Genomic DNA, 25,604 nt, shown 5'->3' with positions numbered 1-25,604 from the left:
TTCATAAGTATTTACTTATTTCTTTGTTTTTCTCTTCCAATGGACTAGCACGCATCCTGGATACATGGGCTGTGTGTCTTTATCTCTCTACCAACTAATGCAATGCTTGGCTCAATCAACGGAGTGTCAGGCATGTCTTTAATCTCAGAGATCAGCAGGCCAAAGCAGGTGGTTATGTTCTCTATGACTTCAGGGTCAGCCTGGCCTACACAGTAATTTCCAGGCCAGACAGAAATGACCATTAAGAGGATGACAATACTCACCATCTTCATCGAAGACACCTAAGAACTAGAACTTTGGAAACTCTATTGTGCAGAAGAGAGAGATTTCAACAAATTCTTAACGATGTGATGTAATCATGTCTTAACAAAAGAATGAGCCCTCCAGATGCGGACAGCATAACCTGAGGTAGAAGCGACAGCAGCTATCCCAGAATGTAGGAGAGCTGGTGGAGAGGCTCCTTAGGGTGCAGGGGAGGCAGAAGGGCAGACACTGCACAGCGTGAAGGTGAAACCGATAGGATTTCATGCCCGGCTGTTCGCAGACGGAGGAGGAAGACCCCTGATCTCACAATTTCAATCCTATGGTATGGCAGGGTACTGGCAGAAAGAGACGTCAGAAGGAAGTGCTAATTTGGGGCAAGGATGCCAAGCTCAGGTAAGGTGTTGCTGGGATACAGCAACAGAAACACTGGGCACAGAGTCAGATGTTAAGTCTTGAATTGGGACACCAAGGTCTGAGACAGATGTGAAGGGAGAACAGGCCCTGCAGAGATAAAGCTCGCATGAGAACGTCACGGAGACAGAATCATGCGCAGAGCAGCGGGAAGGGTAAAAGGGACCAGGACGGTGATCACGCCTGAGCTGGCGAAGAGGGAGCTGTAAGGAGAGAGCAACGACTCGTGCAAAGGGCTGAGCACACCTGCATTTCCACTCACACGGAAGCTGTGACTAAGTTCTAAAAACACAGCTCCTTAAAGTGCTGAGGGTACGATGTCTGCTGGCTGGACCAAACACGATGTTGACGTCATGATAAAAGACTGAGTTGGGACTTAGTATCTAAAAGCATTGCTTGCCATCAATAGGTCCTGGTGACATCCTGGGTGGTACAGGCACCAAGATGGAGACGAACAGGATCTTCATTCACGATGCCCAGAGATCCTGCTATTTCCAAGGGATGTATCATCGACCCACTGGACATTTTAGTACAGTGACGTGGAGCGGAGAGAGCTTCGAGGTTCAATGAACGGAGGCTGGCAGGACAGAAGGACTTGGTCTTTTTGTTGTTTTTTCAAGACACGGTTTCTCTAAATAGCCCTGGCTGTCCTGGAACTCATGGTGTAGACCAGGCTGGCCTCAAAGTCAAGAGATCCTCCTGCCTCTGCTTCCTGAGTGCTGGGATTAAAGGCGTGTGCCACGGCTGCCTGGCTGAAAACCTTGTTCTTTAGAGCAAACATTCTTTTACTATGTAGCTGCTAATAATCCAAATTAAATGTGTAGATTCTATTTATTGTGGAGAATTGCTTAATGGAAATGCTTCCTTCTTGTAACACCTGACACAGTGGCGATGGGCGGTGCTAGGGTACGCGTCACGCGTCTGATTTCTGTAACATTTGCAGAGCATGATATGGATGGAGAAAATATATTTATTCTACTTCTTATGTCTTATACAATCATCAGGAAATTATAATTTCAGAGACATATCTACGAGATACAACAGCTTAACTCACTCATGATAAAGAGAGAAATGTATTCATCAACTTTGTTACTGGTCAGCACATATACTTACTTCAAAGTCACAAAGCAGGTCCTGGAAAGCAGTGGAGTTGGGAATAATGGACGTCTCATGGCCACTGTCAACCGTCCCCACCAAGGAGAAGGTCAGGTGGAGGATGTGGCTGTTGAGGAGGGAGCGCTTCTTTTTAAGCAGCATTGCCAGCAGCTGGAGGAAAGGAACAGAATGGGCCTGTTGACCGAGTGGCGTGTAGCTCACACCCCATACACTGGACCTTGAGGGTCCCAATCTAATCAATGGGTCGATTCTTTCTTAGGCTCACGACTTAATGGCATTGTGGCAGGTGAGGTCTCACTCCGTAAAATGAGCCACTGGGGATGGACCTGGAAAGACCACCTGAATTTTCAGGAACAACAATGGTATGCTCACTGTATAATGGTTTTCCACCTTTTGAGTAAATAAGGCTCCTAAGGATGAATGGGTGTGAAGTGCAAGAAAATCACAAAGAAAATGTGGAGAACATAGATAGATCATCAAACCCAAGTGTCTTCACGCTGGATCTAATATGATCTGATTTCATTTCATTCTCTACTGCATGAAGAGAAAGAATGTCTAAGCAAACTGACCTGGAAATATGGTTGGTTTTCTCTATCCATGGGTTTTAAATGTACAGATTAAGTCAAATGAAGATCAAAATATCCAATTTAGAAACTATGTACAGACATTTGCTATAATTATCCCCCCTACCTACCACCTTATGTACTAACTGCAGCAGAGCATTCACGCCGTATCAGGAGCTACAAACACCTCAGAGATCATTCCAGCATGGTAGCTACACCCAGGCTATATGCATAAGCAACACAATTTTGTGAGGTTTGCATGAGACAGAGTAAAGTCCTGGAAGCATTCCTCAGGACGGTGAGGGTTGGTCCACACAGAGCAGCAGGTGCATCAAAGCTGGAACGCAGTCTGCTGAACACGTGACTGCACGCGGGGAACTTAGAAAGCCAAAATCAAACCAAGTCACACACGCACTCCTCACTTCCCATGTTCTTGTTGGTCTCATATAAGCCGATGGCTTTAAGTTTACGAAGACAATATAATTCTCCAGGGTTTAAATGATATGAATAGCAGAAATTAGCTCATCTGGTGAAAAGGAAAGCGAGAGCAGAGCCCACGGCCACGGACCTGGTACCCCTTGATTCTTTCCATCTCCTTGCTGGCCAGCGGGTTGCTCTTGACCACACAGACCAGGGCCTTGACAGCTGCATACAAGCCTTCCACATCAGAGGCCATGGCCACCAGGCCAAGGATGGCTGCGGCTCCGCCAATGTACTGCAGGGTGGTGGCGACAGGCTTAGGGACAAACGTTCTTACTCCTGATTAAAAAGAGAGTGAAAGAATTACGCTGAAGCAACTATGTAAACAAGACAGGGGTAAGCTTTAAATATTTTTTATTAAAATGTTTCATAAATTTTTTATTTTAAAACATGCTTTGCAGCAATTGTAACCTTTCAATACATGAGAATGCTAGATTTTGAAAACTACTTTCTAAGGCTATCAGGGTGTGACTTGATAGGGAAGGAAAGCAAAGAGCTTAAATGCTTGGCCTTAGTCACTAAGTAGGAGAGTAGAAATTGAAACAGCCATACCACACCTCTGTAGTTCTGGAAAGGATCTAAAGCAGTGCTCCCTAAAGCAGTGCTCCCTAACTATCTGTTAAACAATCAAGACTGTAAATCTAAAAAAAATCAATACCACACACAAACGTGCACATTAACCACTACTCCTGAAGGCTAGGTAGCCCGGATGCACCGTTTAGATCTCAGATCTTGCTAACCACCAACTTCAACGCTGTACAAGGACAGAGCGCACAGTACTCGAGAGAGGATGCGGCAACTCTGACATCCGTTAAAGCTGGATGGTACCCATACTCAGTTCTTCCTTCTAGATAGGCCTTTCTGTTATGTTCAAGGCGGTGCTGGGCTTTGAACCTAGGCCTTCTCATTCACTAGGCATGGGCGCTCCTGTGGGGCTCCAGGCACAGTTCTTTCAGCTCATTTCTGAGTAACGGGAGGTCACAGGAGCAGAACCACCACCGCCCTAGCCCGGCCGTGAACAAGATTTTGTTCGCTCTTCACTCCTTTTCTATATGCCTTCTGAGCACACAGGCCAAGGGGAGCTCATGAGGGCTCATGATTTTTAAATCTGACTGAAATTTGGGATTAATCTGTCAGCACTGCAGGAACACAATAGGTCAAACACTTCAAAATATTAGCTTGAGACATTCCCCTGCCCCGTGACTTGTATAACGCACCCAGGTATCCTATGAGGGCAGCCCCGATGGTGCGAGCTGGCCCGTTGAGATGGCCTGCTGCGTTGTGAACCAGCTTCACCGGAGTGGCGTTCTCGTGGGAGGAAATGCCTAACTGGAGAACAGGAAGGGGAAATCAATATAGTCACAGAAGAAAGGCTCCACATTTTTACATCACTTCTGTGGCTGGTAACAAAGCCTTTCCCTCTTCTACTTAGCACAATATGTAAAGTGTGAGTAGTCTTTTAAAAATTTTTTTTAATTGGACAAGCATGTCCAAAGTGTGAAACTTCATAAAAGTAATTTAAAAGGCAGGCTACAGAGATGAAGTTGGCAGAGATGGTTAAACAGGTCTCTGAGTCTTCCTGGATGAATCTTGCCTCGGGACTGCAGCTGTCTGTTACTCAGAGCCTCACAGGAGAAAACTGTCGAAGATTCAGTTTTATTCTAGATCCAATTAGGTGGATTTGCATAAAAATGTAAAGAATACAGATAAAACAGGACTACACAAAGAATATATCAAACACACAGACTAGGTTCTATCTCCACAGAGCCAGAAATAAAGAGAGAGGTGTTCTAATTAATTTGCTTAAGTTGTGACAGCACCAGTTACAAAACAAATAAACAAACAAACAAACACACACAAACAACCACCACAAAACAATAGGGTTCAAGCTTAAAATTTCACTGCCCAGGAGTGAAGGCTGACTTGGGCTATGTAGTGAACTTGCCTCAGAAAGCCACAAAATAGCCAAATAGATTACCAAACAAACAGGCAACCCTGGCAATTGTGTTCTTTATTGTTACAAAGTTTACCTTCTTAATTAGCTTTCTGTGGAGTAGGGAGTCGCACCAGGCCTTGCTGTGTGGTAAGTGAATGCTCCAAGGCTGGGCCACACACATGCTAAAATCTAAATTGTCAACATCAGCTTTGAGACTCAGAGAGACATTCTAACTTTCCCAATTAAACTAAATATCTTAAAGCTTGGCCTAAATTAGGAGCAAAATAAGCCAAGTACAAATGACACGTGTGGGTGACAATATGAAGAAGACAGATAATACTAAGGATAAAACTAAGAAAATGCAGTAGAAAGAGGTATTTGCAAATATAATTACTGAAAGTTAGTGCAATGTGAATTTATAGTTCAAAAGAGTCAGTGAACCCCATCAGGACACAAATTTCTCCAAAAGCCTAGTACAGCACTTTTGAATTTCTAGAGATCAACTATTAAATAAAGAGAAAAACCACTTCAGATGTTCTAGGTTTGCATCAGAAACTAGACAATAATACAACAAACAAAGAAAGTCTTTTGGTTATCCTGAATTGTCAAGCTGACACATTTGAGAGAAAGCCTCCAGAAGAGAACTGTCTAAACCCGACTGGCTTGTGGCCTATCTGTGGGGTCTACTTCCACTTCCTGCTTGAGTCCCCACCCTGATTCCATGATGGACTGAAATCTAAGAGGAAAGAAACTCTTCCTCCCCTAGGCTGCTTTTGATCAGAGGGTCAGTCACATACTGAACAAAGTCAGAACAGGAAGTGTGCACAGAGGAAGTGTCCAAAGACATTCAGTAACTCACTGTAACATTCAGTAACTCTCTGTAACATTCAGTAACTCACTGTAACATTCAGTAATTCGGCCCCAAACGGAGAAGGTCTGGCATAAGGGCCGAGAGTGGCGGTGTCTGCAGGGTGTCTTGCGTGTGGAGAACAGCCCGCTTTCTTCCTGCCTGCATTTGTTGGCCAGTGACCCTGTTTCATCCTTAAAGCCAGACATGCCCCATTCTACCCGCCTGGTCCTCACCATGAGAGAGAGACCTTTGTGGGTCAGCCCGGCCTCTCTGGACAGGGGGAGCGGCCATTGCTCACTGAAAGCACTCAGCCTACCTGCTTCGCAATGGCTTTGCTGTCTAACTTGTTGTAGACTTTCCGGATTCTAGCCACGGTCAGGGAGGACACGGACAGAGCGTAGAGTCCGAATGACACCTTTTCCTCTGCGACCAGAGACACGGGCGATGGGGCGACACCTTCTGACTTTGCATCTTTACCTTCAAAAGAGAAGGGATTCTTTCCACACTCTGACCTCAGAGCAAAGTGTTCATTCTGTCTCTCGTCTGGATGGACTTAAATATTTTTTAAAGTGGAGAAGAGAGCCAGATTTAACTTCATCTTTACCTCTTGTCTACATCTCTGAGTGCAGCACAGGAAAGGACTTGACAGTCCTTTGAACATTGCTTTACTCTTGAGGTACCTTCCCATAAGGCCCATTACAGGAAGCAGAGGAACATTACTTATTGTCTAACAAGTCATCAAACCTTGATTGTATATGGAAAGGAAAGAAAATGCCTGGTGTCCGCAGCTGAGAGGCCCTGACCCCTCTCCTCACAAGCTCTCACGTGCACACACCCACACACCCACACTCCTCAGGACCACACCGCACAGTGGGGAAGAACAAACATGCTGTAACCTCACTTTTTACCTAAAATCTATGTGGCAAACCTACTTGTCTGCCTGTCTCTCTCTGCCTCAGTTTCCACAAGGATGAAACAGAAGTGATAATGGGGGGAGCTAACACATGGTTTGAAGATAAATAAACATACATGGGGGGGTGCTAAGGGCAAATGTGTCCTTTGGGTGGATTAACTAACTGAGGGAAGGGCGTGCCCGCTCTTCCTAGACACTGAATCGATGCTGACTGGACAGAGCTCAGTCATTGCTTGGTGATTAACAGGTACGCAATCTTGTTAAAACTTCTCTGAGACCATGCGTATAACAGTTCCTTTATTCTGTATTTCTTCTTAAAAAGGGCATTTTTAAAAAATGGACAATTAGGAATAGGAATAATAGCTTTAAACTTGAGAATATGTCTGTTCCCTCAGTCACATTAAGTATTTTAAATCACTTCAAGTAATAGAAGTTATGGAAAGAAAATAGGAGAGGTCGCTCTCTTACAGGGTAAACACCCTCGCCTTCCATACCAGAAGGAACGCTGGGAAATTAGCAATGAATCCAAAAAGTGCGATACGGTGGTGGGAGAAGCACTATACTTCATCTCATCCGCCTCTTTATCTGCAGGATTCACATTAAGGCCCAGACATGCTAGCTAAGCACGCTAACCCTGAGCATCTTCAACAGGAGTAATCAAAGAAATAATCCCAAAGAAAATGAAGGGAAAGAGCTCTTTCCCAGGCAAACATAGGCATGTCCAAACCCGTGTGTGTGTGTGTGTGTGTGTGTGTGTGTGTGTGTATGTGTGTCTGTGTGTGTGCGCGCGCACCCCCCCACATAAACACACACACATATACCCACATGTACCCACACACCCACTCACACACATACCTCCACGCCCCATACACACACACACACACACACACACACACATACACACATACACACTTACCCACATCCACACCCACCTACACGCACACCCCCCACACACGCACCCCCACTCACATACACACACACACACACACACACACACCCCTATACTACAGGACTTACTCCCTGTACAGTGTCAAGAACTCGGGATACATGAACTCACATGGCGCGCAGACAGCCTGAAAGCTTCCAACATAGTTTGGTCCCAGTTCATAAATAGTAGTCACGCTAGAAGGAGGTAAAACTTCTTCCAGAAAATGAGTGGGTCCCAGGCGCCAGACCAGCGAGGCGATCTGGCGCTGCGCAGGTGGGGTGCCAATGTAAGCGTAGACCGTGCTCAGCACTGGGGGGTTTGCAGAGCCCGAGCCCCCAGGAGTGCTGTGGACATAATGCAGCTGCAAAGGAGACACAGGTGTGAGACGTGGGTGCCTTAGCCCAGGAACAACTACCTTACGGTACCTGTTCTCCTTATCTCAAGACCCATGACATCACAGATATAAGGACCAAGCTGAGAAACACGAGGCAAGCCTCTAGGGTCAGTTACTGGGCACTGAGTGTGGTAGTGTGACATCTGCCATCAAATTCTCACAAAGTAAACTATATCTAGAAATGGCAGCAATTAAATATAGGGGTGGCATCACTTGCTTCCTGTGGTCTACTTATATTAATGATGCTTCTCTGAACAGGATGTGTTCACAGTTCTGTGATGAAGCCACTTTAGATGTGAGTCTACTGATAAAAAGTATCTCAATAGCTGGAAAAGTAAATATACAGTTTATATGCACAAGTACTGCCTCACTACAAGAGAGGCACGGCTGAATGATATGAGTTGAAAATGCTTTCATTTACTGATAAGACACCTCGATTATCAATTAGCCCATGTTAAACAAATATATATTTAGGCAGGCTGTGAGATAAGACACTGAGTTGCTGCCTGTGAAGCTGGCCTCTGTCACAGGGGAGGCCATTTCCATTGAGTTGTCTCTTCATAACATCAGTCAGTTTCAGATTACATTTATCATTTTATGTATATTAAAGAATGGTCCCAAAGTTGTTTCCAGCTAGCTGGTGAAGACTACCCCTAATTACTCAGTGTGTGTGTATGTGTGTGTGTGTGTGTGTGTGTGTGTGTAAGCACTCGCATCCCCGTGACTATCTAGTTACATATCTATCACCTATCAATTACCTATCAATCATCAATCTATCAATCACATATACATATTACCTATCAATCTATCAATCACATATACATATTACAAAGAAATCAATGGACACTGCAATGGGATATTTTAGCATTTACCTTAGCATATACAGTCACAATAAAACATCACTACTTTTAGGGAAGGAAACTTAAGAAACTGCTGATTTCACACAAAAAGACCCATTTAAAAGAATAGCAAGATCAGTCTAAGACAGATACTGTCTTAAATTTGCAGATTGACACTAAGAAAGCTTTAGATTTTGGAGTATTTTGGACTTTAGGCTTGGGGACAGTCACCAGTGATAATATCATCTTTATTCAGAAGAGACTCTTTAGGAGGCTCCCGAGTACTGGAGTGTGGTGTTCTCTGGTAACATTCACACCCCCATTCAGGCAGCAGCAGGCTGTGGAGAGGCTCACGAAGTGGCGGCTGCTCAAGCACCTGAGCCTGGACTCTCCACCTCCACGTGAACATGGAGCTGGCGTGCCGGTGCGGGCGGCCGCTTACCTTGACGGTGCTGACCAGTTGCCCGTCGATGTACAGGGCGGCCGTGCTGTTCTTCAGCATGCCCCTGCTCATGAGCAGAGCCAGGTGATGCCACTGGCCCTCCACTACCAGCTCTCCACAGCGGAACCGGGCGCAGCACGGGAGGATCTCGTAGAAAGAGGACTCTTCACTGAAATCATCAACTGAATGAAACAGAGGGGAAAGACAGGGGAGCGCTCGCCCACACGGTCCCTGTTCTGTGGCACACATGTCTAGACCAGCACATTCGGACAGTCCGTGACTCAGAGGAAGGCATCCTGCTCAGCCCACGACCTGTTGCTGGTCCGTGATCATCCTGCCAGAGCTGCAGGACAGCAGCTGCAGGGAGCCCTGCAGTGTGGCACTGTGTACAAAGTATCCGCTGTTCCAAGCTCTTGCTTCCTGTGAGAACGCTGTGCAGACACCCTCCTCTGCCAGCACTGCCTAACTCTACCCTGCTGACTGTGGCTTAGCCCAGCCAGACTGTGCTAAGAAACAGTAGCTTTGCTCACAGGTAAACAGTAAGATGAGAACCTTCTTCTCTTAGTTCTTTATTGTTTCTTTTTGAAGCTGTAATTTAGTTACAACATTACTCCCTTCCCTTTCTTCCTCTAAGCCCTTCCCCTCCCCCAACTGCTCCCAGATCCTTCCCATCCCACACTCAATAAATTATTAAGGATACATTTTGGTCAACTATAACAAAAAAAGAAACAATGGGGTTAGATCAATTTCCTTTTCATGTTCATATAGCTGAAAATTAATGTCCTGCCTTTAGTTGGTTGTTCTTGGTGGGGCTGGGAGTCCAGTGCGGAGCCTGACCCGCCGCTGCACATACTTTTATTCTGCCCCCGGGCTAGAACACAGTCCTACCCTTTCTGTTTGTGGCAGGGCAGACAAGAGTGAGAAGCAGAACTAAGAAACCCACACAGGAAGTGGAGTTAGAGGGTCTGGGGGGGTGGGGGTGGGGTCACAGCTACAGATGGAGGGGTGTGAAGAATGTTATAGAAAGCACAGGGCCCGCATGTGCTTAGCATGTATGGAGCGCTGGCCTCAATCATCCAGCACATACATAAGAAGCCACGCACTGGCAAGAGGACTTCTGGGTAGCGGCACTCACTGCTAAGCTCGATCCGCAGGGCCCACATGTAAAGCACATCACCAACTACCGTACCAACTTGTGTACATTTACAGTGGCGCCGATACCCCGCCTCCCTCCCAAAGCCCCAGAAAGGCAGGGCAGAGAACCAAGGATTGTGCCTTCTCCTTCTTCCTTACTGACAAGACTGTAAATCTTCTCTAGTACTGAAGATGTCATTACGTAAAATGTCATGAGAGGAAGGACACAGCTGGGCTCCTAGACTGTGTGCCTACCATGCGAGAGCCTGGACTCTGACACTAGCAGGGCACGACACAGAGTGGCTGGTGCATGCTTGTAATCACAGCACAGGGAGTAGAAACAGGATCAGGAATTCCAGGCCAGCCTGGGCTAACAGTGAGATTTACATCTCAGAAACAAACCAACAGGAACGGTGGGGGTTTCATTTTCAGGGAGGAACCTGGTTGGCATACGACAGTCAGCCCGTGCAGAGCGCAGCAGTTCAGGCTTACGGCAGGCTTCTGGCTAGCTTATCAGCTGAGGGTTGTCAGCAGTCAAGATAGGAAGCGAGGGAGAGGTGGGTTTTATAAATAAATGTTAGGTAATGACCTGTTCAGAATATTCATGTATTTAAATACAGACGCCACCATGCGTGTGGAAATATAACCATGAGAACACAGACATATTTTTTAAAAATGCTTTCTGGGTCCCTGGGGTGAAGTGGCCTTAAGCAAACAAAGAGTGATTTAAAAAAAAAAAAAGATGTATTTAATTACACACAGTTATACAGTGCTCTGCCTGCATATATGCTTGAAGGCCAGAAGAGGGTACCAGATCCCATTACAGATGGTTGTGGGACACCATGTTTGTTGGGACTTGAACTCAGGACCTACGGAAGAACAGCCAGTGCTCTTTAACCTCTGAGCTGTCCATCTATCTCTCCAACCCAGAGTGATGATTTTTACCTCTGAGGAAGAACAAATGGAACCAAGACCAAAGAACATTAATTTCAAAGGGAAGATGCAAGAGACCAGAGGGGATGTGAAGGGCTGGGAAGCAGTGAGGTGAACGAGCGAGAGGCTGGGCGAGTGAGCGGGCACCGCAGTGACTGCCTCAAAGGGTCTCAATCAGACCCAGTGTTCTCCAGTGGAGTGCCGTGAGAGAGAGAGAGAGACAGAGAGAGACAGAGACAGAGACAGAGAGAGAGAGAGAGAGAGAGAGCTTTCCAGTTTATCTGTTTCCTGTTTTGCTGTCAGGCTCCTGGAAGGCTTCTGCTTTGGAAATGTGGTCCTCAGCCGCAACAATGAGAACTTTGAGATGACTTATTCAGTGATACTCAGTGCTGGGTAAGGCACCAGGAAGAATACGAGAAACTGTCTAATTAAATGTAAAAGTTCACATGCATATTCTATTAGTATTTACTATCCACCACGTGTCAATCAATGAAACATTTTAGCTAAAAAGACAAAAGTTAGATGATAAAAATTCTTTTGAACATAGTTTTTATATTTGGAACAAAGATAACCGAGTGAGTCCAGGGTTCATGTTTACTAACGTTTATGAAGATCTTCACGGGTGCCTTGAGTCTGAACTTCGATTGCACACCAGAGTCGGTGACTGCATGTCGGAGGGAATTAGGTATACAAATGTGTGTAATGTCTTGAAGGGAAAGATGGGCGAAGTGATTGCGATGTTGCTGTGTGCAGCACGAAGCTGACATATGGTACATATCTTCTACAAATGCTACTCGCTCAGCATATATACACAGACGATCACCATTTCAGCAAAACTGAGCAGGCACGCAAGCTGCTTGCCTAGCAGGAGCCTGAACTCTGGTAAGCAGGATGTGTCCTCCATCAGAACACACCTCTGTGGTTCTCCAGGCCACTCCTGACAATGATTAATCAAGGAAGTGCATGAGTGCGTGGTGTGTGTGTGTGTGTGGGGGGGGGGGAGTATGTGAGAGAGATAGTTTGAATTATATGTTTAATCATATATATATATATATATATATATATATATATATATATATATATATATATATATATCTTAAAATTTACCGGTAAATATGGAAGATCTCATATAACCTGTTCCATGCCATCCTAACTAAAGCCAGACAAGGATTATGACTTTGAACTTAGAAGCGAGCCTTAATTACACTGACCATAATTTTGGAGCAGCTCCTCCTTCGTGGAAACGATTAAGGACCGGTCTTTTGCAGACAGAACTATGGCAAGGCACACATAATGCTGCTCGGATGAATTCGCTCGCCGCACGACAGTGAGGAGTCTGACGGGGTGGTTATTTGGAGGGGAGCTGAAGTGCTCGATGCAGAACCAGCAGGAGTAGCTTAGGCCAGAAGGTGGGGGGAAGAACCTCTCACCTGGAGTCAGAGGAGAAAACCAGGGATGGAGTGTTGTGGCACACATGTATGTTTCTAAATGAGGCGATAACAGAACGTAATCTATTAGTAAGAATATCTACTGAAAAAGGATTGACATTTACCGGAACCGATGCCGCTAACCACAGCTCCATCGGAAAGACCCGTCGTGACGGCGTTATTGGTAGGGGCGTTATGGGGAGCCAAGCTGGGCAGAAACAGGCAGCTGGTAGAGAGAACACGACTCTGTTAGAGATCCAGTCTGTTTTAACACACGGACATGCAAAACTGCAATAAAGGATTTTAAGACAAGTATGTAACTGTAGCTAGAGATTAGAGATTATAGAACAAATCTGGGGGCTGGGAAAAGCCCTTCCTCTGTTTTAAATTGTGTTGAGTACATCAAATGGTGTACTTTAAAACCATTGACATTTTAAATTATTTAAAAATCTCGGTTAAATTTGCATATGTAAAACAAACATACAGTCTCAATAACAAGCATTGAAGTAATTTCATTATCACAGAAAACAAAAACAAAAAACCAAGAACCTTGGAATGTTTCTTCATAATACACCCTTGGACATACAGGTGCATACTCTGAGCTAGTGGACCTGACAAGATTGCAGACTCACCATGGAGTCTTTGTGGCTGCTTCTGTAACTGAAGCAGCCTCGAGATATTTATGGTTACTCATATGAGGTCACTGGTGTCACTGAGAAATCACACGGCTGAAGACACCGTCCTAGATGGTCTGGAGACGGGGTTCCAGAGCCCAGGTAGAGTTTACATCTAACTCTGTCCGTCCCCTGTAACTCACAGTCACACCACCAGGAGTCAGCCGGCTTGCTGGATGGAGCCCCACGAGACCCTTGCTTTGTGCAGGAAACTTCCTACTGGGATGACACAATTCTGCCGGCTCTGAGAAGACGCATGCATGGGCTGCACGTGACTCCGTAAAATGTCTTCTGCGTCCACAGTCACACTTCAAAAAAGCCTTATTCAACCATGGGCCTTCAGTTGTGAATGCCAGTAGTACACCAGCATATTTAATAAATATTTGATAAATAATTCAAAAAGCTAAACATAGAAATCTTAAAACAGCATGTTCAAAGAACTGGAATCCCTTGAAAATACACTCTGTCATACGTATGTAGCACATTTTAACCCAGCAATTTAAATCCAAAGTCTGCTTGCAAAGCCCTCAATGAGATCAAGGCCTGGCTCGCCTGTAGTCTCCTTACCCAAAGCCTTCGAGGGATGTGTCAAATTCAACAAAAGCTGGAGTAACAGAGGAACCATGAAGTCTGATGTCATGAGGGGTTGTCATGGAGACGAGACACTTTACCCTGGTCAGGGGCACAGTGCTTCCTTCGGCAGACTTTACCAGGCTTTTACTTATCCGGTAATGGTTATCCTCATGTGAGCTGAAGACATTATCAGAGCCCAGACCTTCCAGAGAGGTGACCACACTGCCTGCAAGACAAAAATATCTTGGGGAATATTCAGACTTTTAACAGTAGCTTCACCAGACTGATCCACTGGCATATGCTAGATTGTTTTTTTTTTCAATACCATGGGCACTTGTGTGGTTGCAATGCTGTGTTCCCTTTCAGACTCGAAGAGCTTGCTTTCCTCTTTAAATTACCATAGAAGCAATGCATCTGATGGAGACATCAGACACTAGAGTACTGAAAGGAATAACAGCACCACAATCCCGGAGTAGATCTGTTAGGGGAGAGCGCTTATTTCACAGCATTGCTTATCATATCTCTTAGGAAGGAAAGCTTTTTTTTTTCCTAGAAGCACTGTAACAGAATGGAACCATGCTGTCTTGGGGACAAACCAACACTGGCTTCTCCTGTCTTCCTCTGTCTGTTGAATACTTAAATCAATCACGATAAAACAGGACCGTAAGAAGGATCCTACACGTGCACATGTGGTGATAAGCAGTCCTGACTTTCCAGAAACATCCCCGACCAATAAAGATAATGTTCCCTCTGAAGATGAACCGCTCAGGTGCACTAACATTTCCCTTCAATGTGTCAGAGACTGGACCAACCATGACCGTGTCTGAATACTCTTTCAGGCAGTACCTACTCTCTATTCTTAACGAAGGAAATAACAACTCAATTCTAAAGAAATGGGATTAATACAAAAAGGAAAAAGAGAACATAAGGGGATGTACTTTAATTAATAGGCAAAGCTACCATAGTCTGCCTTCCCGTGAAACCATGCTGGAACTCGGAAGATCTTCCATTCCTTGAGACAGCACTCAACAGCACTGGTGATCATTAGGAGCAATGGCTTCAGGTTGGTACTCTGGCTTCAGAAGTCTCACCTCAAAACTGCAGGGGATGATTAGACACACACTGCTGCCTTTCACAGCCGCCATCGTGGCCTGGAGGATGTACCTCGGGGATAGAAGAAGCTGCCTAGCGCGGACGAGGCCCTTGGATTAGTCACCAGCACATCAAAAGCCAAAGGACAAGCCAAGGAAAGGTAGTCTGATGGCCCACACCGTCCTGCATGCACGCTGGCACTGAACTCTTAATCGTTACTCTAGCTCCACCTTAGCAGCCTCAGCGCCATGGCTAACAGTGATCCGAATGGAATCTCCGTAAATAGAAAATGCATAAGACCACAGAACCAACCATGGCAGGAAATCCAAAAACTACAGGATTCATCAGGGACAGAATCCAATAGAAGGGTCTACTAAGATGCTGCCCGCTAGTTGGATGGATGGTACCTGTTGGTCTACCATGATGCTGACAGACTAGGCAGGGCCTACACTCTGCTCATTCCCTTGGTCATTTGTCTTTCCCTCTGCTCAATACAACATCTCCTTGGAGGCTACTCAGGAAATCTACCACAAATGTCTAGAAGGACATATCTACCCTTGTCCCCTCGTTCCTCAGCTGATTCTACCCTGGGTTTTCTGTGCCCATTCAAATGATCCCTTAGGACCGGTTGATTCTTTTGTGTGAAAGATCACAGGACACTTCCCTCCCGATCACAGGACACTTCTCTTCCAGTCTCAGGACACCTGTCTTCTTGACACAGGACACCTGACTCTAGAAGCTAACTTTCCTCCTTCTCTCTCAGGCCCAACTTGACCTCTGTTGTGATTTCTACTTTCCCAAGTTCCATCTGGTCTGGGCAGCAAAGGCCACTTGGGATGGAGACAGAGAATCTTCTGAGGTAAAGGTGCTCCCTCCCGCACACCAGGAGCTAAGCTACCTGTATCCTACACTGCCCACCCCCCCTCACTCACACACACACACACACACACACACACACACACATACACACTCACTGTTCTCTCCCTCTGTGAATCAACCCGATTGTGTGTCACCAACCCAACAGTAAGACCTCTTTTCTTTATAAGGTTCTCATTCAGACGAACCCCACCCGCATGGATCTCGGAACAGAGTAAACCAGGACCGGGAATCAAAGCTCAGCTCACTTCTCATGTCCGGCTCGAAGCTCAGCGAACTCGGCTTGTGAACCCTGTACTGCTTCAGCAGCTTCCTGTCCCAGGCACCACAATTCAGAGGGCTTGCCAAACGCAAAAACTCCCTGAAGAGGAGAAAACAAAGTCAGGCCTCAACTGAGCGCATCACAGAACAAGACACTGCATCAAGGGGTGGGGCGGGAGAGGGGTGATGAACGGAAATGGAGCAGTTACAACGGGAAAGAAAGTTAGTATGGCACAACATACGCTATTAACCTCAGAGTAGAGTCACCATATAGCTGTACATCTACTATCTACCCCAGGGTGCCCCACTCCCTTAGGTCACCTTCCTACCCCACAACGCCAAACTGTGTTTAGAGTTTTCTTCTTTACTCTGCTTTCTATGTTCATCAAATCCCCAAACCGTGCTTATCTGACTTGCTAGCTGCCTCTGACAAGCTCTACCCTGGCAGTCCTATAGCAACACCCACACCGAGCGCCCTGTTTCCGTATCGAGCAGCAGTCTCTCATCTCCAGGGGCTCCCACCAGGTCCCAACAGCATCTCCTCGCTGTCCCTGTCTTGTCAAGACATCAGTGGCTGCTCACTCCCCAGCACACTGCCAGGGAAGGCCACAGTGGCACGAGCCCTCCCTTCCGCGCCCCTTCATTGCACCCCTCCCCCATCCACGACTCTGGCTTGTCCTGCACTTCACAGGATTGCTTACTGCTTACTGGGCTAAGATGCCTGTCTCTCTCATGGCAAAGGGATTCCATCCCCCAGCCCCCCTCCTGGATTTGATCTGGACAATCGTCTTCCATATTCTATTTCTAAACCTTCATTCCTCTAGAAAGCCAACCTCCTTAAAATTTCTGGATAAGCTGTTCTTAAATGAATTCTACAAAACTATTATAGAACCTACAATACAGTGTTTTAATTTCCTGCTTACGTGATAAAGCCCCCCTCTTTTTAAAAATTAATTATTTTTTTTACACTTCATATTTTATTCCCCCCATCCACCCTGACTGTTCCACATCCCATACCTCCTCCCCTCCCCCTGTCTCCACATGGATGTCCCCACCTCCTACCCCACCTGACCTCTAAACTCCCTGGGGCCCCCAGTCTCTTGAGGGTTAGGTGCATCGTCTCTGGATGAATACAGACCCGGCAGTCCTCTGCTGTATGTGTGGGGGCCTCATCTCCGCTGCCTGTGTTCTTACCTCTCAGATTAAGGGTTCAAATAATGGTGTGTCATACTCGGTAAGCCAGGTCCCATGCTGTAGTAGTTATAAAACAAGCTACGTCTGCTCTTGTTCTAAGCACCAGAAAGGGTGTAAAGTATCGCAGAGGGCTAGGAGCTACGATCCGGTAAGCATGTCCTCCTAGACATGGTGTGCGCACAAAGCACACTGTCTAGGAATGACACACAGTAGGGCTCCTTCGGAGCCTGGCGTGTAAGCTGTCATGACACCTCATACATTTGTCTGACACATGTTTATGTCAAGTATTTGTCTTAATCAACAGGAATTTTGGAATGGGCTTTAAAAATGACAAATAATAACCATGCTTTTGAAAAGCCTTTAAAGTTTCATACACTGACAGCACTTTAGCAGTAGACAAGAATAATCAGACCATGTACAGCCTCAGAACCACAAGCTATAGGTATATTTTTAAAAGAATGAAAAAGGTTATATATGACTACAGCTATTTGGCTGTATGATTTCAAAGAAAACAGAGAAGTTTTACTTTTTAAAGATTTACTTTAATTTTATGTGTATGCGTATTTTGCCTCTATTTATGGCTGTGTACCCCATATGTGCTTGATGCCCACAGAATCCAGAAGAGGGTTCCAGATCCCCTGGACCTGGAGTTAAAGGGAGTTTTAAGTCCCAATGTGTGTTCTGAAAATCGGATCAGGGTATGTAGCAATAGCAACCAATGCTTCTAACTGCTGGGCCATCGCACCAACCCCTTACCCCAAACTTAAAAACTGACCAAGCCCATTGTAAAGACAGCATTCTTCTCTTGAATTAAAGCATATGCATTCTTCTTGAGCTAGAGGTGTGGGTCAGTGGAAGAGTGCTTGTCCAGTAGACAAGAGCTCTGCGGTGATTCTCAGAATACACACATATGCACACACGCATGTGCATTATGATAAATAAGAACTATCAATCTATAAATGTCACATATGTAGGATGTATGCAAGCAAAACATTTCCAACATGACAAAATTGTGGACCTGGGACAAAGAGTAGTGGTGCACACTGATGAGGGGTGGAGGGAATTCAGAGGTGGGGCATGGGTTAGAGATGGGAGGTTGGGATGCACAGGATACAGAGGTACGCAGGTAGGGATGGTTGGAGGTCAGGGGTGCATAGGACGCAGAGGTACACGGGTCAGGGGTGGTTGGGAGAGGTCAGGGGTGCGTAGGACACAGAGAGAAGCGGGTTAGGGACAGCGGGAGGTCAGGGGAGAGTAGGACACAGGGGCAGCAAGAGCAAGACACTAGTGGGATCCAGAACTGTGCAGTGGTCACATAATGCACTTGGGACATGTCTGAAATCCCAGCACCCAGGAGACTAATTCAGGAGGAGCGTGGGTTTTAGGAAATACGCTGTCTGCATTACCTAATAAAAGTCCATCTCCATAAATAAGGATGTACCTACACATGGACCCCAAAAGAAAGAATTAAATGCATATGTGCACACATCATACGATATCACTTTCTTGTTGATACTGTGGTACACTGACAGAGGCTGGAACCACAGGAAGAAACTGGGTGAGAGGGATCGTGAACTCCGGTCTTTGCAAACCCTGTCAAATAGAACTACTTGAACACATAAGTTTAAAGAAATATACTTCACTTTACAAAGCACTATTTTAAATTTTTATTTTAGTTGTAGTTCTATGTATATGTGTATATGTCTCTATATAGGTTTGTGCATCACTGTAGTGTCTACCCAGGGCAGAAGATGTGTGGGATTCCCCTGGGGCTGGAGATACAAGCAGCTGTGAAGAGCTGGGCAGGCAACTCAGGCTCTCTGAAAGAGCGTGTGCTCCTAACCACTGAGCCACCTCTCCAGCCCCCTTTAAAAAAGAGTTCTACCTACAAAATACCCTTAAATACAAAATAGATGTAATTCCTATTCTTAAAAAATATGATATTGTTTTAAAGGAAAATGAGTTTTCTAGACTCAAGGGGAAGAAATAAGCCATGGACTGAAATGCTGTTAGTAAGCACGCATGCCGCCCACCACACACATATTTATTTATTTACTTTTTTATTTATCCATCCATCCATCCATCCATCCATTCATTCATTCATCCATTCATTCATTCATTTTTAGAATCAAAATACCAGTCACCTTGTTTATTTACCTATTTATTCATTCATTCATTTATTCATTCATTCAGATATACATTGATTCATTTATATTTATTTATTTATATATAGAATCAAGGTGTCAGTCATCTTATTTATCTATTTATTTACCTACTTATTTACTTATTCATTCATTCATTCATTCATTCATTCATTCATTCATAGAATCAAGGTACCAGTCACTTTATTCATTCATTCATTCATTCATTCATTCATTCATTCATTCATATTTATTCATTCATTTATAGAATCCAGGCGTTAGTCACTATGGTGTACCAGTCTGGCCTTAATTCATCTCACAATCCTCCTGCCCTGTACTCATGAGGGCTAGAATGGAGCTGTACCACTTCTAAATAGTTTTTTTAGTTTGGTTGTGGTTTGTCCACATTTAATATATATTAAGCCCATGAAAGGCAAGTTGTTATTTTTTACCTTTTAATGGTCCTGGGAACTGGTCCCGAGACTTCCTGCACACTGGGCAAGTACTCTACCCCTGAGCTGCACCCCCCCAGCCTCCTGGCTCCGTTCACCTTTCCTCGTGAGAAAGCACAGCCCTAAGTTCTCCAGACTATCTCAGCCAGTCAGGATCTGTGATCCCCCTACTCTAACTTCCCGAGACCCCGAGACTGCAGGCCTTCAGCCCAGGGTCAGGATGGAGCACAAAGGCTCCAAGAGCTGCCTTTATGGAAACATAGACAAGAGTTTACTAACCTCAGCACCATGGGCTCCAAGGCCTGGGAGGCTAACCGTTCAAACATGCGCTGCAGGGGTGGGTGCAGGGAGTGGTCCTCATCAGCCAGGGCAGCGCCGCACCGCTGCAGCAGCCGTGCATGAAGACCAGCTTCACACATGACCTGCTGGTTTCTCTCTGTGTGCACCAGCGATTGTAAAATGTTGGCCACGGCGAGTTGAAGGTCCAAAGCATGCTAAAGGGAACACAGAGACGTGTGCCACCAGGGCGTCCTTGGTGACGCAGAGACATGTGCCACCAGGGCGTCCTTGGTGACACAGAGACGTGCGCCACCAGGGCATGCTTGGTGACACAGGCGGCAGTTCTTCCTACAGGAAGCACCACTTGTGACATGAGCTTTTACTTACTGAAAAACATACTCACATCATAGAAACTTTAGGTGTCAAGTCCCCTTTTCTTTTTAAAACAGGGCTTCACTATGTAGCCAGGAACTTAACATGCAGACCAGGCTGGCCTTGAACTTAGAGAACGGCCCTACCTTCGCCTTCTGAGTGCTGGTATTAAAGCTGGGTGCCACCATATCTGGAGTGTAACGTCTGTTTCATGGTGGTAGATAACTAGCTTTAAGCAAGTTAGTCATTCACATTTGTGAACCTTTGGGGCTTAGAAACCAACACAGCATTTTAACAAAAACAGCCACCCCCAACTGTAAGCACCCCGACTTCTGAGTGTTCCACGACAGAGCGGACCAACAGGCTCCACTGTGGTGGCTGCAGGAATGTTTCCTTCTGCATCACCTCTGGGCCATTTCCAGTGCTGAGCAGGACTCTCAGGGGAAACAGAGTCACAGACCAGAAGCAAGCACTGGGGCCTTACTGGTAACACATTCAAAGCCAGAACGGGGCATCTGGAAGGCCTGGCTCGCTGGGGATCCCTACTGTGGATGTAATGGGCCACACTGCATGGTCTTCCAGGTGAAGACACCATCCCTTCATTCACTACACAGAGGCGCTACGTCCCGCAGCTTACTTCTGGCTGGGTCACTGAGCCCACAGAGGCCAGCAGGTCGAGCATGGCTAACATGGCTCCGGGGTGGATGATGACGGCATCACTGCTCTGCAGGGGTGAGCTTGTCACCTGGACTTTCAGGTCAGTGACGGTTTTTGCAGGATACACGGGGGGAGTTGAAACACAATGAAATGCATGCCTACAAAAAATAAAATGCATATTTAGATTCTGCTCTGTTCAAAATCATACTCATCATTCATTTTCTCTACCTCCTGTTACTTTCAATCACTGATATGCAAAAGCCTTGGAATTCAGGGAGTTACTAAAATACCTGCTGGGTGAGGGAGGCAAAAGCGAAACAATGTATCACCGCCTCACCAAGCAACCTGGAGACAGCTGATCATTCCTGGCCCACACCATCTGTATTATATATACTCTTCCCGCTGTTTCATTAAACACTGGTACTTGTATCAGAAGAAATTTTTAAAAAGCAGGTGAATGAGTGAATCAAAACTCCAAGAAGATAACAGTTTAGATAATATCTGGCTAAAGTGAATCACTCAATGAGATTCCTTTGAAACTACCCGTGTGGTTTCCATCTTCTCTTGACCCGAGAAAAAAATAAAAAAGATAGTAAGTTCTTCCCTAGCAGAAGCAACTGAGCGAGTGTTGGTTTAACTGAGAAGCCTTTGGTTTATCTAGAACTGCATCCACAGTCTGGGGACCTCTGCACCATTCCTGAAAGTGCTCAGCCTTTATGAATTAGGATGGTGTGTTTTCCACACGTTTCTATCAGGTGGAAGGAAGGTCAGGCCGTTCCCTGAGCAGGCACTTCCCCTCCCTTCAGTCGTCTCCTCTGTCTACCTCATATTATTCTCTTCTACAGTTCAGGAAAGCAAAAGCTTTTGTAGGAACCCAGGAGAAGGCGCTGGGGCCACAGCCTGTGCATGTTCACGCTCCAGGCGGTGGGTCTCAGCCGATCCCAGCAGAGCTCTGAGCTGCCACAGCTTTGATTTCGTAAAAGAACTGGCACTGCCACGTTCTCAGAAAAACATACTGTACTCTTTTTACGGGAATCCTAGGAACGCGTTCAGCGGCACACGTGCTCTCTTTGATTCTTTGAGTAAGCAATCCTGTCCCCATTCATGGTCGCACTCTCTGGATTTGGCTGGTTTACATTCAGAGAAATGTGACTTCTGAACCTATCGAGAAAGATCGTGGGCTGGAAAGATGGCTGAGAGATTAAGAGCGCTTGCTGCTCTTGCAGAGGGCCACAGTTCAGTTCCCAGCATCCACTTGACAGCTTATGAGCATCTGTAACTACAGCTGCAAGGATCTGGCGCCCTCTGGTGGCCGCTGTGGGCATCAGGCAGTACAGTGGACTCATACCTAAAAATAATCCTAAAAAAAGAGATTTCTAAGCACTTCTTACTAATGGTACCTGACTTGTATTTGTTCCCTTTGTTCCTTAAAATACTATCATCCATCTATATTTTTAAAAAAAGGTTTATTTTTTTTTCTACAGCATCACTGAGGTCCCCAGCTACAGAAATTAAAAAACACCTTAGGAAGTCTTTTCATTGTAAACAAAAAAGCCAAACAAATTTGATGAAAACAGATTTCAGTTGTGCATTTTACGCACTTGCCCGTCTTTGAAACTTATTTCTGAGTTAATAGCTGAACTCAAATTTTTAAGTTAAATCGTGGTCACACTCAGGAAGATACCTTCTAGTGCTTAGAAATTAATCCTTCATAAATATTATAGTAGCAAATTTCACAAACCTTGTATGACAACAATGTCATCAGGTGGTTTTCAGATCAGAATAATACAACAAACATTTTTGAAAACATAAACAAGTTTTTTTTTAAATTAAGTAATAAAGTTGGGTGCATTTGATAGAACAGCAGTAACTCTTAGTAACAGGTATGACCAATTTTTTAATTATATATTATGGTAAGCTTATTAAATAGTTAATTCATAAGCAAGACTTGTTTGAAAAGAGAATAAAATGACATTTCAAATGTCAGTTAATATGACTTGTAGTCATTTGTAATTACTAGAAACTGATACTTTATATTCCAACTTAAATTCACATACAGTTAAGTTTCATTCCTGGTTTTTTTTGTTTTTTGTTTTTTGTTTTTTTGGTTTTTTTGGTAATACGAAGTCAAACAGTGTGGGCTGGTTGTATTAGGTATTTCAAGGCACAAGGCTGTGTGCAATAACCAGTGGCCACTGTCTTTCCCCATACAGATCTAGTTGGAATACTTTTGGCTATTTGACGGTTTGTTTGCCCTCCTGCTATTTATTGCTCAACTGTAGCTCTGTCCTAGTATTTCTCTTTGTAAACAGCGCAACAGTCACGTCTTTTACTTCCCCAAACTCCAGGCTGGCTAGTTCTTCCTATTTTAAACATAGAGAAGAACCCAGGTTTTTCATGTAAGGAAAGGGTCACAAGGGCAGGCCGCGTCAGTGTCAGAATGTTCCACAGATTGTGCTAACACAACACAAGGCTGGTCTGTCACTCGCCAGCAAGCCCAGTCTGCGCTGCCAAGAGGAAGAGATGCCCATGGGCTGATGTCATCTGTTGAGGAGTTCTAGAAATAATGTGACTACATGACTACAATTCTAATTTCAAAGCCTACTATATTTGGACGTGTGAATAAATATGCTGTTGAATAAATATGCTGTATTATTTGCTTGACTGTAACTCAGGAGGGGGCGACCTGACCTAATGGCCACCTGGAACAGCTGGTGTAGGATTGGGTGGGGCTGCTGCTCAGTGGGAGCTCGGCTTCCTAGCTTGTGACAGGGGCCATCACTAATCCCGAGCAGCCAGGGAGAGGCAACATTGATTTTAGCATGCACATGGTCTGTGGCCCTGGCCTAAGTCTGAGGGAGGACGTGTGGGGAGTAGGGCTCCTTACACACGTTTGCTGCCTGAGTGACAGCTTTTAATGAAGTCAAATCCCCTGTATCTCTACAGAGAGCTGCACTGCAGACAAAGAAAACACATTTCTGATTTGACACAGAACTCGATACAGACCCATTTTCCCCCAGTTATCATTTAAATAAGCCGCTCTTCCAGAAAAACTTTAAAGGAAATATATTCTACTTTCAATCTCTACTTTCTGAGTTTCAGTGAATATATATAAGGACTAAATGTTTAGGGGCACAGCAAATTATAGGCTTTATCATTTATAGGCTTGATCATTTTAAAGTCAGGAGTTGGCCTGGAGAGACGGCTCTGCGGTTAAGAGCACTGACTGCTCTTCCGGTCCTGAGGTCCTGAGTTCAAATCTCAGCAACCACATGGTGGCTCACAACCATCCGTAATGAGATCTGATGCCCTCTTCTGGTGTGTCTGAAGACAGCTACAGTGTACTTACATATAATAATAAACAAATCTTTTAAAAAAATAAAGTCAGGAGTTTTAGTAGTTTCAGCTACCTCATAAATATAATTCTTTCTCTAACATTTACTAAATTTTTTGAGATCATGAACACGGTGATGTTGAAAATTTACGTCTTTTACCACACTCAATTTCCAACAGGAAGCTACAAAGTAAAGTTAAAGTTATCTAAATAATTTACAGCTTGTTGAATTAGGCTCAGTGCTTTAAGAGAAAATAATCTGGCATGAGCAGAGCCATGCTTACTTACAGTATCACGCAAAAAAGAAAAGGTTATTTGATGGTACAGATATGTGGAACAATGCTAGATTTATTTAATGTTACTCGTGATTAATTGTAATGCCATATAAGCCCCAGTATAAATGTAAGACAAAAAATAAAAAGTATCCTCACATCCCAGTGTGATTAGATACTAGAGCCCAGGGCGAGCCTGTTGCTACAGTGTTTAGCTGGCCCTGGTATCCCCAGGATTAGGTCCTAGAGCCACGTGTGCTCAGCTTTTACCTATCAAGTGAGGTACATTCCCTTACCTATATTAGTTATCATACCCTGTAAAATATAGTTGGTTCTTAGACTGTATCTGTCAGGCAGTAAGATGAAAGCTCATATGCATTCCATACAAACTGGATTTCTAATCTGAGGTCTTTTACACTGACTGATATAGAAATAAAACACATAACATATGAGACTATTGACCCATTATCCACCATATTTGTTCTGTAATCCGTAATCCGAACAACTGTCATTGGGGTGAAGGCCACAGCCCAGCTGACTCTCAGATGCACTCCTCACAAAACCCACCTGGAGATGTTCCGGTGGTGGTATGGAAGTGCTGTGGCCTGTGGGGACAGCAGAGGACAGGGGGAGCACGCCGTGCCAGCCACGGACACTGACAGACTGATCGTGTTAGACGCAGGCTGCACGAACTCCGAATGGGTCTTAGCTGCTCTCGCCCAATCACCTGCTGGCTTGACTTTCTTTCTTTTCTTCTTTCTTTCTTTCTTTCTTTCTTTCTTTCTTTCTTTCTTTCT

General features: G+C 45.0%; 1 protein-coding gene across 8 annotated transcripts in view; it reads right to left on the bottom strand.

Moving 5' to 3' along the window:
• Wdfy3 (WD repeat and FYVE domain containing 3) overlaps positions 1–25,604 on the bottom strand; it is a 243,559-nt gene that overhangs the window by 76,415 nt on the left and 141,540 nt on the right. For all 8 annotated transcript variants that reach the window (XM_052199005.1, XM_052199011.1, XM_052199010.1 and 5 more), the window contains 12 exons: positions 21,182–21,359; positions 20,173–20,387; positions 16,094–16,206; positions 13,872–14,103; positions 12,756–12,856; positions 12,415–12,633; positions 9,137–9,318; positions 7,591–7,822; positions 5,937–6,097; positions 4,052–4,163; positions 2,923–3,113; positions 1,789–1,941 (listed from right to left, as the gene is read on the bottom strand). In XM_052199005.1, the coding sequence (XP_052054965.1) occupies positions 1,789–1,941; positions 2,923–3,113; positions 4,052–4,163; positions 5,937–6,097; positions 7,591–7,822; positions 9,137–9,318; positions 12,415–12,633; positions 12,756–12,856; positions 13,872–14,103; positions 16,094–16,206; positions 20,173–20,387; positions 21,182–21,359 (2,089 nt within the window). The remainder of the gene's footprint in view (positions 1–1,788; positions 1,942–2,922; positions 3,114–4,051; positions 4,164–5,936; positions 6,098–7,590; positions 7,823–9,136; positions 9,319–12,414; positions 12,634–12,755; positions 12,857–13,871; positions 14,104–16,093; positions 16,207–20,172; positions 20,388–21,181; positions 21,360–25,604) is intronic.

Source organism: Apodemus sylvaticus, chromosome 11, assembly GCF_947179515.1.
Source record: "Apodemus sylvaticus chromosome 11, mApoSyl1.1, whole genome shotgun sequence".
In the NCBI taxonomy this organism is placed as follows: Eukaryota; Metazoa; Chordata; class Mammalia; order Rodentia; family Muridae; genus Apodemus; species Apodemus sylvaticus.
This window is presented reverse-complemented; position numbering and strand designations above follow the sequence as displayed.